Here is a 16,116-nt window from a genome sequence, read left to right as displayed (position 1 = left end):
CTGTCGTAAATTTAAATAGCCTCTTGATGCATTTTTAAATGAATTTCATGCATGACCTTTTCTGTTTGAAGGGTCAGAGTCTTGATTTAGCTGGGGAAGAATGATTCTCAGAATGGAGTCTGACTTTTCCTTATAGATAAACAATACAGGGAAAAGTAGAAAAAATCATGTGAAACTACTGATTATAGGGAATGTAACTAAGAAGGACTTTACATGACCAGAAATGGTTATAAGCTGGGCAACTGTATAAATATTTTAAACAAACGAACAAAAAAAACAGGAATAGCCATGAGAAACAATTTAACTTTTCTCTTCTTAAATATAGCATTAATTTTCTGTTGTTTAATTTTGCTAGGTAATTTGTATTCACTCTTCGTTTGCTTTTGTTTGCCATCTAAGAGTTAACACCATTAATTATTTGGATTCCTTGGGTTTTATTTTGCCAGTATATCAGGAATTCGATCACCTTTTGGAAGAGCAGTCACCCATTGAATCATACATCGAATGGCTGGATTCCATGGTGGATAGATGTGTTGTGAAGGTCAGTAAAACGCACAAAGGATGAAAGAAGCTAAACGCTTGGTGTATAAGACCTCATAAAACCTCCACATGTGGAGCTCTAAATCCAACACTGGTTCATTTTTATCTAAGAACTGAATTGCTAAGAACTGGAATTGCTTTAATACTGCTTTCACTGTAGAAATTTCCCAGTGGAAATCCCAAAATAGAAAAAAAGGGAGGAAAAACTCAGCTGGTTTAAACAATAATAAAATTGAAATATGACAATAAAAAATTAGTTTGATTCTTTTCACTGTATTTGCAAAGTTTTAAATAATGTTAATTGGGAAGTGTTCCCTTTCTGAAGACGCCATTCTGAAGAGACTGGTGCAGTGAAAGGCTACCAAAATTTTTACTGTTACACTGTGGGCATAGCTTATGCAGGGCACCCTGCATTTTTTTTCAACATCTTTCAATGCAAATAGGGTGCTCTGAAGTGGAGCTCCATTTTTGCTACCCCACTGTGTTCCCCCAGTCCGGGCAGCAGCCCACCCCTGGTTTGGTGGCTCTAGTACTGAAGTTTTGAGAAATAGAAACATAGAAGACTGACGGCAGAAAAAGACCTCATGGTCCATCTAGTCTGCCCTTATACTATTTTATGTATTTTATCTTAGGATGGATATATGTTTATCCCAGGCATGTTTAAATTCAGTTACTGTGGATTTACCAACCACATCTGCTAAAAGTTTGTTCCAAGGATCCACTGCTCTTTCAGTAAAATAATATTTTCTCATGTTGCTTTTGATCTTTCCCCCAACTAATACTTCGTACTCTGTAAGATTAGGTCACTTTCAGTCACCTCTATGACACTATTTCCTTTTTCCTTAGTTTCACAAAGCATCACTATATTTCCTTCTCTCTTTACCAGTCATAATTCATTTAATTTACCATTTACTTCTGTCACATTCTTCCATATGCCACCACCACCATCATCATCTTCATATTGGCCTGTATACTGTATATTGACCTCTGTTGCTTGTTATGTTTTATCAACTAAGACTTTCATATGACAAAGAAGATATAGATTAACTTGTCAGCTTTATACTGTTGTGTCAAATGCAACATTCCCTACTAATATTTAGGCCAGTACCAATCAGATCTGACACATTTTGGCCAACAATTGCAATTTTAGCTAACAGGCTCATGTTATTCTCTGTTAACAAAGTTATCTAATCTAGACACTACTTTGGAAGCCAACATACTACAGCCTGTATCTCTCCAACAAGAATGTAACATAGGCAAAATGTTGACATGCACTTTGGATGATACCTTATAAGCACATTCGGATCACATGTTTCTTTTTATTGACAGGTAGCTGCGAAAAGACCAGGTTACCTGAAGAAAGTGGCACCACAGTTCCTCTTGATGTGGTCCTGTTTTGGCACAAGAGTAATTCGGGACATGACTTTGCATAGTGCCCCTAGCTTCGGTACTGTTGTTTTTCCCCCCTGAGATTTCAAGAAGGGCAATTTTGTACATAGTTTTAAAAAAAAAAAGTGATGAAGTTTCATATCTTTCTATATGTACAAGGTTGGAGAGTGGCTGTTTTCAAGGACCAAATGAGCTCCAATGGAGTTGAAGGCAGTAATAATGGTGATGATAGTTTTTGAGAAGGAAAACATTCTGGGTCCTACCCCACCATCCTTTATTTATTTATTTATTTATTTGTTTGTTTGTTTGTTTGTTTGTTTATTATTTAGATTTGTATGCCGCCCCTCTCCGAAGACTCGGGCGGCTCACAACAAGATAGAACAAATCATAAATAATCCAAATAACTTTAAAATATTTAAAGATTTAAAAGAACCCCATATACTAACAGACACACACACAAGCATACCATGTATAAATTGAACATGCCCGGGGGAGGTGTTTCAATTCCCCCATGCCTGACGGCAAAGGTGGGTTTTAAGGAGTTTACGGAAGGCAGGAAGAGTAGGGGCAGTTCTAATCTCGGGGGGGAGATGGTTCCAGAGAGCCGGTGCTGCCACAGAGAAGGCTCTTCCCCTGGGGCCCGCCAACCGACATTGTTTAGTTGACGGGACCCGGAGAAGGCCCACTCTGTGGGACCTAATCGGTCGCTGGGATTCGTGCGGCAGGAGGCGGTCTCGGAGATATTCTGGTCCAGTGCCATGAAGGGCTTTAAAGGTCATAACCAACACTTTGAATTGTGACCGGAAATTGATCGGCAGCCAATGCAGACTGTGGAGTGATGGTGAAACATGGGCATACCTAGGTAAGCCCATGACTGCTCTCGCAGCTGCATTCTGCACGATCTGAAGTTTCCGAACACTTTTCAAAGGTAGCCCCATGCAGAGCATTACAGTAGTTGAACCTCGAGGTGATGAGGGCATGAGTGACTATGAGCAATGAGTCCCGGTCCAGATAGGGCCGCAACTGGTACACCAAATCATCACTTTCTATACAATAGAAAATGATGATTTGGATAAAGGGTTGTATTAAAGTTTATTGCAAAATCAAAGCCAGAAACGCACACAGATGACTGATTCAGCTGGATTCAATAACTTCTTTATAAACATAATAACAGATGAACTTACAATACCATTAGCAGAATATTTCTTCAAGTAAACACAAGCAGGAATTAGCTTCATTTCAGCAGAGCAGTAGAGAAAAGACAAAGAACAGAGTGGGCTGAGCCACACCCAGCCTTAAACTTCTCAGTTTCGATTCTCTGCACAGACTCAAATGTGCTTAGCTTTCATTGGCTGACTTAGTTGCAATGCCTATTCATTGGCTGACCTTGTTAACACTGGCTTTCCCAGTCATCTATAGGTTGTAATGGTGAAAAACAGAATGTTTTTCTTCTCAAAAACTATCAGCACCATTACTGGCATATTATAAAAAGATAATACTTGAAATTAACAATGAGAGGAGTTTGATGGTAGAATTTCTTATCCAGAGAATCTTCCTTTCACTGGGTATTTTCAGTTAGAGGCTAGACATCCATCTGTCAAGGATCCTTTAATTCCATAGGACAAGATGTGAAGCCTCCATTTTTGATATCGGCATGGAGGGAAAAGAAAAACATATCAGAATTATACACTTTTTCACATTGTGAAAATTTTTTAACCCTCATGTAGGCGTCAGAGAAGCTCAAGTAGCCTCAATTAATGTAAAGTAAACTGAATATTATTAATTAATAAACATGTATAAAACAGCAGTATAAACAATAATTTAATGCCCTTTCATATTATGTTAACATAAATTGATATTGCTATTTTTGCATCTTAACATTGAATTTCTCTCTACATATCCCTCATTTTTCGCAGGGGATACGTTCCAAGACCACCCGTGAAAATCAAATTTCCGTATAGTAGAGGAAAGATAGTTTTTTATGTATTTAATGAGTATTTGGACTTTTAAAACGCACCCTTTGCATTAAATAATCATTCTATGTTTCTCAGCTGGAACTACATGTGTTATCCTACCAGTTTCTTTAATAGAGCACAGTAGTATTGTAGAAGAATTTTATGAATTTTTAATGGATTTCAAATTTTCAATGGATTTAATGCATTTAAGCCCCCTTTGAAATCCCATGAAGTAGCGAATCCGCAAAAGATGAACCGCGAAGTAGCGAGGGATTACTGTATATAGTTATTTCATTAGGGAAATAATGATTAATGTTTAAGGAGAAGTTACAAAGAAACACGAAAAATCCAGGTAGGCTTGACTGAAAGCAGAGGTGGGTTCCTGCCAGTATACCCAGGAGCTCCCTGCGCAATTTGCATGCAACCACTCCAGTGCCGTCTTCACCGGTCCGTCAGGCGGTGCCATCTTTCCCCCCAAATTTTTGGACCTTTTTTGCTTCCTGGACATGCGCAGAAGCAAAATCTTGCTTCCTCGCATGCGCAAAAGCAAGATTTTGGTGCATTTTTGCTTCCTGTGCATGCACGGAAGCAAAATTGCACAAGGGGCTGTGTGTGTGCATGGGCACGCATGCGCGAGCACCTGAATCTGCAGGATGCGCACGCAGCACACTAGTATGCGGGTAAGTGGAACCCACCGCAGCCCGAAAGGCAATCATACTATAATATTGTCCTCAAACACATCCAGGTTTTGACTGATTTTAAGTCAGATTAGCTGTTTTTTTGCATTTGTTTCAAATCTTTGGGAGCTGATGCATAACAGAAGGTCTAGTTTATCAAATTATCAAATCAGATTGAAAAATACAGCCATTAACTCTGCTGAAATTGATAATTATTATAAAGGTCATTCTAGACACGGCAATTTTCTAGTCCCTCCAGGGAAGGGTGCTCTATTTCCTCTGATGCAATCTTCCATAATCTGCTGCCTTGCATATCTGATAAATTTCAGTTGCTGATTAGAAAGACCAAACCCAGTGTATCTGGAAGCAGGCCTTTATAATTAGTATCTGAGTTAAAAACCAAATGTCATCCATTCTCCAGCCTACTTGTAGAGCCAGTATGCCATACTGCCCAGGACCCTGTGTGATGTCAGAGCTAAGGTGTTGTACAAGCACCATGAAGATGCATTAGCTATAAAAATCCTCCCAAAGTCCCTCCCTCCAAAGTCATTCTTGCAGAAAAACACAGAACTGCTGCCTACATCACCCTGAGCTCATAGATAGATGGTAGGATAGTCATCTAACAAAAATAAATAAATAAAATGTAGAAGCTGGCCAACTTGCCAGTTGATTCTGCCAGTTTTACAAGTTTGAGGAAGTAGAACACATGCATTCAGGTTTTTTTAAAAATTATTTATTTTGTTTGTTTGTTTGTTTGTTTTGTCAAGTGCGTATTGGTGGTATACAAAGATATAATATTTATATATATTTATAAGATCTTATATTTATAATATCCATAGTGTCATCCCCAAACCCCCAACACTTTACCCTTAGATTATCTATGGTTGACCTATCCAGATTCCTAAGAGGTCAGTAAGGGGCGAGTACAAGGGCACTAGAGTGCCTTCCGTCCCCTGTCCTATTGCTCTGCTATATAGAAACATAGAAGACTGACGGCAGAAAAAGACCTCATGGTCCATCTAGTCTGCCCTTATACTATTTCCTGTATTTTTATCTTAGGATGGACATATGTTGATCCCAGGCATGTTTAAATTCAGTTACTGTGGATTTACCAACCACGTCTGCTGGAAGTTTGTTCCAAGGATCTACTACTCTTTCAGTAAAATAATATTTTCTCATGTTGCCTTTGATCTTTCCCCCAACTAACTTCAGATTGTGTCCCCTTGTTCTTGTGTTCACTTTCCTATTAAAAACACTTCCCTCCTGACCCTTACTTAACCCTTTAACATATTTCAATGTTTCGATCATGTCCCCCCTTTTCCTTCTGTCCTCCAAACTATACAGATTGAGTTCATTAAGTCTTTCCTGATACGTTTTATGCTTAAGACCTTCCACCATTCTTGTAGTCCGTCTTTGGACCCTCCTATACCTTTCTTCTATTCCTATATCTCTTCTTCTATTCTTTCATTGATATGGTCTATTCCTATATCTTCTTTTCTATTATTTCTTAGATATATTCTACTATGAGTATCTCCTCTATAACCTTCATCATGTATTTTACTATGTGTATATAGATATATACCCACTAAAACCCTCATTGTGTATTGGACAAAATAAATAAAATAAAATAAAATGTACATGATACTAGTAAAAGAGAAACATTAGGACGGGATGAAAGGCACTCTGGTGCACTTATGCATGCCCATCACTGACCTCTTAAGAATCAGGAAAGGTCCCAGTGGGTAGTCTTTTCTTCATGTTAGGTTGCTATTAATTTGTCTCTTTGTATTTTGTGCTTTAACGGTGCCGTAATTCTAAACTGAGCACTCAGGTGTCAGATTCAATAGTGTGAAATGTAATAAATAAATGTGTTTCATCCACTGGAAGGCAATTGATGAGAAGTTGGGGAAGAACAGTTAAGAGATCTCTTTTACCCTGCCCACGATAGAGTTGAACCAGCACTATGGAAAGCACCAAACTGAGATTACACAAAGCAGAGTTTCCGTATCGTATTTATTATAAAGCAAATTCCTTGATTGCACTAGATTTGCAGTTAATTCAGTGGTGTACTAAGTGTGTTTGGCAACTGCAATGGGTTTTTTAAAATAACATTTCCTTTTATTGTTAACCACTAGTTTGGTGTAATGATTAAAGAATGAGGCAAGGAATCAAACAACTCTTGGTTTGAGTATTACCCTAACCAGATAGATAAACTTGGCCCTGTCAGTTCATTTAGCCCTAGAAATATCGAGCTAGCCAGCCACTTTCAAAAAAGGCTGCCAAGAAATAGCAATAGCACTTAGACTTATGTATCGATTTACAGTGCTTTACAGCCCTCTCTTAGGTGGTTTACACAGGCAGCATATTGCCCCCAACAATTTGGGTCTTCATTTTACCTCAGAATATATAGTTATTTTATTTATTTATTTGTATTTCTAGGCTGCCCTTCTCCAGCGGACTCAGGGTGGCTTACAAGATAAAGTCGATACAAAATACAAAATTTGTGAAACCCAAACATAAAACCTAAATCTAAGACCATTCAATCAGATTCATGGTGTGTTTTTAAAACCTTTTGAAAGGCCAGGAGGGTGGTGACAGTGCGAATCTCTGGGGGGCATTGATTCCAAAGGACCGGAGCTGCCACAGAGAAGGCCCTTCCTCTCGGCCCCGCCAGGCGACATTGCTTGGCTGACGGGACCTGGAGAAGACCAACTCTGTAGGATCTCACCAGCCGCTGGGATACATGAGGCAGGATACGGTCCTGTAAGTAATCTGGTCCTAAGTGATGTAGTGCTTTATAGGTAATAGCCAACACTTTAATGATGGGAAACTGAGTCAGCCTTGCAGAGAACTGCAGAGAACAACCTCCAGAAGTCAAAACTCACTCAAAGGCACAGGATTTTTGTCGATCAAACTACCGATTGGCAGGCAGACAGGAGCACTGCAACTCCACACCCATGTACAGCCTCTAGTTTTTGGTAGCCCCTCTCATATTGCCTGAAACCATAGCTGACCATCTCACTGCCTCCTTTGGGTATCATAGTTTCTTTCTTTCCCCCGGGGGCTCACAATTAAGTGAGTAATAGCAGGAACTGTAAACGCCAATGAGTTTCATGCAAGTGGCATTCACTTTTTTCCTCACATTATTTTGTCACCAGGATCTTTTCACCTTATTCACCTGATGTTTGATGACTATGTGTTGTACTTGTTAGAATCACTCCACTGCCAGGAGAGAGCCAATGAACTGATGAGGGCGATGAAAGGTGGCACTGGAATAGGTAAGGTTACATCAAGGTCTTGAAGCTACGTCAATTCACCCCAACTGGTCCTATGTTTATCTGTGTTTGTTATTGTTAGAATAGGTTTTTTTTAAGTGCCAATGGAACATTTGTTTTTGTGTGTGGTACAAATGACAAAAAATGATTAGGCCTGACTGTCCTTATACATTAATATAAGTCACTTGACTGGCTTTGACTTATTTTTTTAAAAATACGATTCCTCATTATTTCGATTTCTGTACCCTGGGTTATGGGTTAATGCCAGAGGTGGGATTCACATAATTTCCCTAACGGTTTGCCCAGCATTGAAAATATGAGCATGCGTGCATGCTTCAGCCACACATGTGCTTTCCGTGCATGTGTGCAGCCTTCTGCGCATGCACTTTGCTCACATGAGCGGCTTGAACGCATGCACACTGCTTGAAAACGTGGCTAAATAGGATGGCATAGTGATGGAGTGGGTTCGCCTGAACCAGTCCTAACAGGCTGAATAGACCTCTGGTTAAAGCTCAACGGTTATTATTAAGATGCTTTGCAGAGGAAAAAGTGACTACATCTTTGTTAGAAACTGGTGAGCTATACTTTTTGACCGTGGGGGTGGGCCTTCTCTGTTACCACCCTGGCTCTATGGAATCAATTTCCCCCCTGATGTCTGTACTGCTCCCACCCTGTTGGCCTTCCGTAAGGCCACAAAGACCTGGCTTTGCCAACAGGCCTGAGGGCCATGAACCAACAACAATAATAGCCAAATTGTATGAATGTTTAGTGTGCATGCTGGGTTAGTTTATTATGTTTATTAGGGGTTGTAACTAATGATTTTATAACGTTTGTTTGTTTGTTTGTTTGTTTATTATATTTATTTATTTAGTTATTATTTTTATTTATTTATTTATTTATTTTTATGTTTGTTTGTTTGTTTGTTTGTTTGTTTGTTTGTTTCTTTCTTTCTTTCTTTCTTTCTTTCTTTCTTTCTTTCTTTCTTTCTTTCTTTCTTTCTTTCTTTCTTTCTTTATTTATTTATTTATTTTTTTATTTATTTATTTATTTATTTATTTATTTATTTATTTATTTATTTATTTATTTATTTATTTATTTATTTATTTATTTATTTATTTATTTATTTATTTATTTATTTATTTATTTATTTATTTATTTATTTATTTATTTATTTATTTATTTATTTATTTATTTATTTATTTATTTATTTATTTATTTATTTATTTAGATTTGTATGCCGCCCCTCTCCAAGGACTCAGGGCAGCTCACAGCATATACAAAGAGACAGTAGTAAAATCAATCCAATTAATATACATAAAAATAATCCTTAAAAAAACTAACTTAAAAAACTTCCATTAACATTCATTCAACAAATCATGCTAAAAACATTTGTTGGTCAGGGGGAAGATCTAGTAACCCCAGGCCTGGCAACAAAGATGAGTTTTTAAGCTCTTTCAGAAGGCAAGGAGGGTTGGGGCAGTGCAAATCTCCAGGGGGAGTTTATTCCAGAGGGCCAGGCCCCCCACAGAGAAAGCTTTTTTTCTAGGTCCCACCATCCCACATTGTTTGGTCGATGGGACTCTAGGGAGACCAACTCTGTGGGACTTTACCGGTCGCTGGGATTCGTGCAGAAGAAGGCGGTCTCGGATATAGTCTGGTCCTATGCCATGTAGGGCTTTATAGGTCTTAGTTTTATATTTGACTTCTTTTTATTGTCTTATATTTTAGATTGTTGTAAGCCACTCTGAGTCCTTCGAGATTGGGCAACATAGAAGTTGAATAAATAAATAAATGAAACCTCAATTTCAGAGGCATTTTTTCAGCCTGTGAAACCTCCATTTCAGAGGCTTTTTTCAGCCTGTGAAACCTCCATTTCAGAGGCTTTTTTCAGCCTGTGAAACCTCCATTTCAGAGGGTTTTTTCCAGCCTGCGAAACCTCCATTTCAGAGGGTTTTTCTCAGCCTGCGAAACCTCCATTTCAGAGGGGTTTTTTCAGCCTGCGAAACCTCCATTTCAGAGGGGGGGTTTTCAGCCTGCGAAACCTCCATTTCAGAGGTTTTTTTCAGCCTGTGAAACCTCCATTTCAGAGGGGTTTTTCCAGCCTGCGAAAACTCTATTTCAGAGGTATTTTTCAGCCCATGAAAACTCCATTTCAGAGGCTCTCTTTCATCCTGTAAAATGTCCGTTTCAGAGGCATTTTTCCAGCTGAAAAAAAGTCTCTGAAACAGAGGTTTCACAGGTTGTTTTCAGCCTCTGAAACTTCCATTTGAGAGGCTGGGTGGGGCTACCTTCAGTGTATAAGACGCACCCAAATTTTCAACCTCTTTTAGGCGGGTAAAGATGTGTCTTATACTTCCTTCCTCCGCCCTTCCCTCACAACAGTTCTGTCAGATGGGTTGAGCTGAAAGAGAGAGAGGGTGATTGGCCCACCAGAAAAATTTCCCTTGAGGCATGAGAGATGGTATGAGATAAAGTAAAGTCTGCCCTAAGAACTTGCAATATTCATTTACAGTTTTATTGAAGAGGTACATTCTAGAAAAAATAAATAATGAATACAGAAAAAAAGAATGCTGTGATATAATTCTGTGGTACAGATGGCTATCCAACACTAATGACAATAAAACAGAAACCAACTGAAAATTCTTTAGACCAAATACAAACTAGATGTTCTGTCTGAGTTCAATCCCTCTGATATCTATCTATAATCTACTAACAATGTAATATGCAACCATCCTCAATATACACACCCACACCCACAACACTATAATTTAAAAATATGTTGTTAAACTGCATACGCCTGCTATATCGCAGGTATCATCCCTTTCCCTTTCCCCACTCAAATCCTACCTTACCTTATCTAACCATACTAATATATTACTAAATAAATCTATAGATACGAAACTATAAAACGTTAAATATTAAGTATACTGTGATCCCTCGATTTTCGCGATCTCGTTCTTCGCGAAATGCTATATCGCGATTTTTCCCACCCGATGACATCACTCTCTTCCTTCCTTTCTCATCTTTCTTTCTCTCTCTCTTTCTCTTTCTTGCTTCTTCCTCGCTCACACTCTCTTCCTCCCTCTCTCATCTCTTTCTTTCCTTCTCTCTCTTTCTCTATCTCTCCCCCTCTTGCTGGCGGGCGGCGGGCGGCGGGCGGGCGGGTGGGCGGGCGAGCGGGGGCATCAGCGAGGAAGACCCAGGGAAGGTTCCTTCGTCCGCCCAGCAGCTGATCTGCTCGGCAGCGCAGCAGCAGCGAGGAGACGAATCGGGGTTTCCCCTTTGCGTGGGCGGCGGGGAAACCCCGATCTTCGTCTGCTCGCTGCTGCTGCGCTGCCGAGCAGATCAGCTGCTGGGCGGCCAAAGGAACCTTCCCTGGGTCTTCCCCGCCGCCCACGCAAACTCCACCATCTGCGCATGCGCGGCCATGAAAAAGGGCGTGCATGCACAGATGGTGTTTTTACTTCCGCAACCCTACATCGCGAAAAATCGATTATTGCGAGGGGTCTTGGAACGGAACCCTCGCGATAATCGAGGGATCACTGTAACATGAAAATGTACAGTTAAATGTTTAAAACTGATATACAATAAGTTATATATCTCATGCTGAAATATGTTTATTGTTCTGTACCGCCCTTACTTTTTGTATCCCTATTTCCCCCCCTTTTTTTCCCTTTTTCTTTTTCCTTTTTTTTCTTCTCTTAAAAAATCAATAAACTATATTTTAATATAATTCTCATGTTTATATTTTCTACTCCTTTTTCTCCTGGCTGCAGTTGAAGTACAAGAAGAGATCATAGTGGCAGAACCTGTCCCATCGAGTCCCTCTCCTGTTGCTTTCTCTCCAGCAAAATCTGCCACCTCCGTGGATGTTCCATCCGTTCCCTCTCCTATAACCAGTCAGTCCCCAGAGTATGCTGGCTTAGCAACCACCACAGGTTGGTAAGGCTAAGAAGAACTGCCTGTTTATAGACTTTGAAAGGATAATGTTCACCTGGAACTGTGAGGGGGGAAGAAATTTTCATTGCACCCCAAATTTATACAGAATGAGACATAGAATTCTTTAAGACTAACCAATCATCAATAGCATCGGTGAATTTATTAGACATAGGGCTGCCGAATTTATCTTCATCTTTAAGACCATATCAAATCTTTTGAATAAAACTGGAGACAGATGAAGGATGGGATTTGCTGATGGAGTTATTAACGAAATTTAGATTCTACCCAACTCTAAATAACAGGAGTATAAGGGCAGGCTAGATGGACCATGATATCTTTTTCAATCTTCTATGTTTGTATGTTTATTGGCTGCCCATCTTACCTCAGGGTAAGATGGAATTTCTGAGTTGCAGAAATTGGGTGCTCTGGGGTGGAGCTCCATCTTTGCTACCCCACTGCATTCCCCTCACACCCGGTCCAGGCAGAAGCCCACCCCTGGTTTTTACCCATAAACGCTTTACTCATTTTAATCATTAACTAGAACTGAACTTTTACAGCAATTCGAGAAAACTGAGCTACTTGCCTAATCTGTTGTCATACTGAACCTTGAGAGTTCAGTACAAAACCATAAAGTGTTACTGTGCTCCTCCTGTAAATCATTTGTCCTTTTTGTGGCTATTCAAATTATTCTGCCGGCGTGTCCCAACCACCCGTAATGACAGGGTAATTAGTCCAAAAAGACACACACCACACGATAGAAGGAAAACCAAAAATCTTTATCAACAGAAAAGCAGAAAAAACTCCCTTTTTAAATGTCAAAGGGATCTTCTGATACACACAAGGCATAGTTTAAATGCAATCCAATTTCTCACCCAGTAAGGGCAGGCTAGATGGACCATGATATCTTTTTCTGCTGTCAATCTTCTATGTTTCTATGTTTATTGGCTGCCCATCTTACCTCAGGGTAAGATGGAATTTCTGACTTGCACTAATCAGAATTTCCTTCCATGATGTAATGAAAATGCGCTGAGAGAGAAAGTGAATACCACATGCAAATGTGTATACAGTAACAAAGTCCTGATTGCCACTTTTGGTTAGAGAAAAAGGCTTGGAAAGACTGTTTGGAATGGGTATATTAATGTTAGGAAGGTAGGAAGGTAAAGATAGAATACTTCTAGCCTTTGCTATTTTTCTATTCCTGTGGTACCATGTCTATTCAGTCATCATCTGGGAACAATTTGCAAGTGTAAACTTCTCTGGAATCTGAGACAAAACTAACTATAATTCCCTCAACACTGTCAGACTTTCTACCAAATCTGCACTTCTATTCTACTAGTTTTTCTCATCATTCCTATCACCCATTTCCTCCCATGTTGACTGTATGACTGTAACTTGTTGCTTGTATCCTAAGATTTTTATTAATATTGCTTCTTCATTGCTTATTTGACCCCTATGACAATCATTAAGTGTCGTACCACACGATTCTTGACAAATGTATATTTTATTTTATGTACGCTGAGAGCATATGCACCAAGACAAATTCCTTGTGTGTCCAATCACGCTTGGCCAATAAAATTCTATTCTATTCTATTCTATTCTATAAAGAAGAGGTACATTTGCAATCCTATCTTCCTCAGACTGACCCCAGCTGCACTCTTAATATTGAATCATTTAAAACAGGAGTGTCGAACCCTGACAATTTAAGTCCTCCCCCCTCCTCTTCCTCTTCCTCCTCCATCAATAAGAATCTACAAGATCTACAGAACATCCTTGCATTTTAGTGGAGATTATAAAGTATTTCGAAGCTAACTGACTCTTTCTGCTTTACGTAGGGGCCATGCAGTCCTATACATGGTCTCTCACGTATACTGTAACTACAGCTGCTGGATCACCTGCTGAAAACTCTCAACCGCTGCCTTGCATGAGAAGTCCCCACGTCCCTCATTCATCTGTAGCACACAGGATACCTGTTTATCACCACAGAGAAGAGCATGGGTAGGTTAATACTTTTTTTTTTTGCATCCATCTTTAGTATTATTCCTTTGAACTATTTTTAAATTTATATCCCACCATGATTATTATTTTTCAAATAATTCAAGGCAGCATCTCCAACACATCTTCCTTATTTATCTATCTATCTATCTATCTATCTATCTATCTATCTATCTATCTATCTATCTATCTATCTATCTATCTATTTATTGGATTTGTATGCCGCCCCTCTCCGGAGACTCGGGGTGGCTAACAGCAATAATAAGTCAGCGTACAATAATAATCCAATACTAAAAACGATTAAAAACCCATTAATATAAAAATCAAACATACATACAGACATACCATGCATAAAATTGTAAAGACCTAGGGGGAAATAGTATCTCAATTCCCCCATGCCTGGCGGCACAGGTGGGTTTTAAGTAACTTACGAAAGGCAAGGAGGATGTGGGTAATTCTAATTTCTGGGGGGAGTTGGTTCCAGAGGGCCGGGGCCGCCACAGAGAAGGCTTTTCCCCTGGGTCCCACCAAGCGGCATTGTTTAGTTGACGGGACCCGGAGAAGACCCACTCTGTGGGACCTAACTGATTGCTGGGATTCGTGCAGCAGAAGGCTGTCCCTGAGATAATCTGGTCCGGTGCCATGAAGGGCTTTATAGGTCATAACCAACACTTTGAATTGTGAGCGGAAACTGATCGGCAACCAATGCAGAGTGCGGAGTGTTGGTGTAACATGGGCATATTTGGGAAAGCCCATGATTGCTCTCGCAGCTGCATTCTGCACGATCTGAAGTTTCCGAACACTTTTCAAAGGTAGCCCCATGTAGAGAGCATTACAAAGGTAGCCCCATGTAGAGAGCGTCCTTTCTATTTTTCACACCACAACAACCCCGTAAGATGGATCGGGCTGAGAGAGAATGACTACCCTAAAGTCACCTAGCTAGCTTTCATGGTTAAAGTGGGAGTTGAACTCACAACATATGGCTTTCTTGCCTGATGCCTTAACCATTACACCAAACTGATTTATCCGATTAGCCAATGAAGGGCTGCAAAAATTTTTGCTACCACACCATAGGTGTGGCTTATTTTGTAGGTGTGGCTTGCCAGCCATGTGTCCAGGTGGGAGTGGCTTGATGATCATGTGACAAGGTGGCTTAAAGTTCATGTGACTGGCTTAAAGGTGGCCAACTTGACGTCACTCATGTCAAGAGTTTGGGTTAGGGTTAGGGTGCCTGGCCTCTCCTCGCCTCAAACAGAAACTATTTCCCTATCTATTTACTATGACTGAACATGTTAAATATACATACATACATATTACACAGGCACACAAAAATAAACATTATCTAATATATAAACTGTATGTGTATGTACATACACACACACACACAGCTCTTCTAAAATTATACACATTCAACGTCATTTACTACGATAGGAAAAACATATCCAGAGCCCAGAAGGGGGAAAAAGAAAAAAATTCAAAAATTTTCTAAAGGTTCTGTGTACCTGACCAAATTTTTTCTACCGGTTCTGCGTACCTGACCGTATCCGTAGGAGCCCATCACTGTGATTAGCCTCAGTTTGGGGAAGAGGTTACTGTGTGAAGTACACCTCTTAAAATTCTTCTGTGTTTTTCCAGGTATACAGGAAGTTACAACTATGGTACTTATGGAAACCAGCACTCCCACCCGATGCAGAGCCAGTATCCATCTTTACCACACGACAGCACTATTTCTGCACCTCTCCATTACTCAGCTTATCACAGAAACTCTTCACAGGTCAGTGTCAATTCCTCCACATCAATTTCCTAGCTCGTTATATTAAATCAATGGCCTCCAACCTTTTGAGCACCGAAGACCAGTTCCATGGAGAGAGGTTTCTCCGCAGACCGTAGAGGGCATGGCTTCATGTGCTTCCTGCACCCCCTGGATGGATGGGAAAACGTATCAATAAGTTAGATGAAGACGTAAACAGCAAAGCTCACATTCCAAAGCTTACCCATCATGTTTGGCCAGCCTGAGTGTGGTCAACTGAGGGCCTCAAACTGGAGAGGATGCACTGGAGAAGCTGGTCTTTCAGAGATACAGGATCTCACTCCAAGTAGTTAACACCCCTCTGAACAGGGGCAGGTGACATAACAGGAGAGTGGTTTTGCTCACTCTATCCCAGTGATGGTAAACCTATGGCACGCGTGCCAGAGGTGGCACACAGAACCCTGCACACCGGCCAGATGATCTTTGCATGTGCCAGAGGGTGGAAACCTCAAGACCAGCTGAAATCACCTTGCAAAGAACCCTCTGTGCTTGCAAAACATGCACTTCCAATGCAATGCAAACAGGTAGGGAAAGTAAGT

At 40.1% G+C, this 16,116-nt stretch overlaps 1 protein-coding gene across 1 annotated transcript in view; it reads left to right on the top strand.

Moving 5' to 3' along the window:
- RFX4 (regulatory factor X4) overlaps positions 1-16,116 on the top strand; it is a 50,606-nt gene that overhangs the window by 31,330 nt on the left and 3,160 nt on the right. Inside the window, exons 10-15 of the mRNA XM_070754835.1 lie at positions 447-541; positions 1,870-1,987; positions 7,720-7,839; positions 11,613-11,774; positions 13,608-13,770; positions 15,403-15,541. Of these exons, the coding sequence (XP_070610936.1) occupies positions 447-541; positions 1,870-1,987; positions 7,720-7,839; positions 11,613-11,774; positions 13,608-13,770; positions 15,403-15,541 (797 nt within the window). The remainder of the gene's footprint in view (positions 1-446; positions 542-1,869; positions 1,988-7,719; positions 7,840-11,612; positions 11,775-13,607; positions 13,771-15,402; positions 15,542-16,116) is intronic.

The sequence above is a fragment of the Erythrolamprus reginae genome, chromosome 6 (genome assembly GCF_031021105.1).
Source record: "Erythrolamprus reginae isolate rEryReg1 chromosome 6, rEryReg1.hap1, whole genome shotgun sequence".
Classification (NCBI taxonomy): Eukaryota; Metazoa; Chordata; class Lepidosauria; order Squamata; family Dipsadidae; genus Erythrolamprus; species Erythrolamprus reginae.
This window is presented reverse-complemented; position numbering and strand designations above follow the sequence as displayed.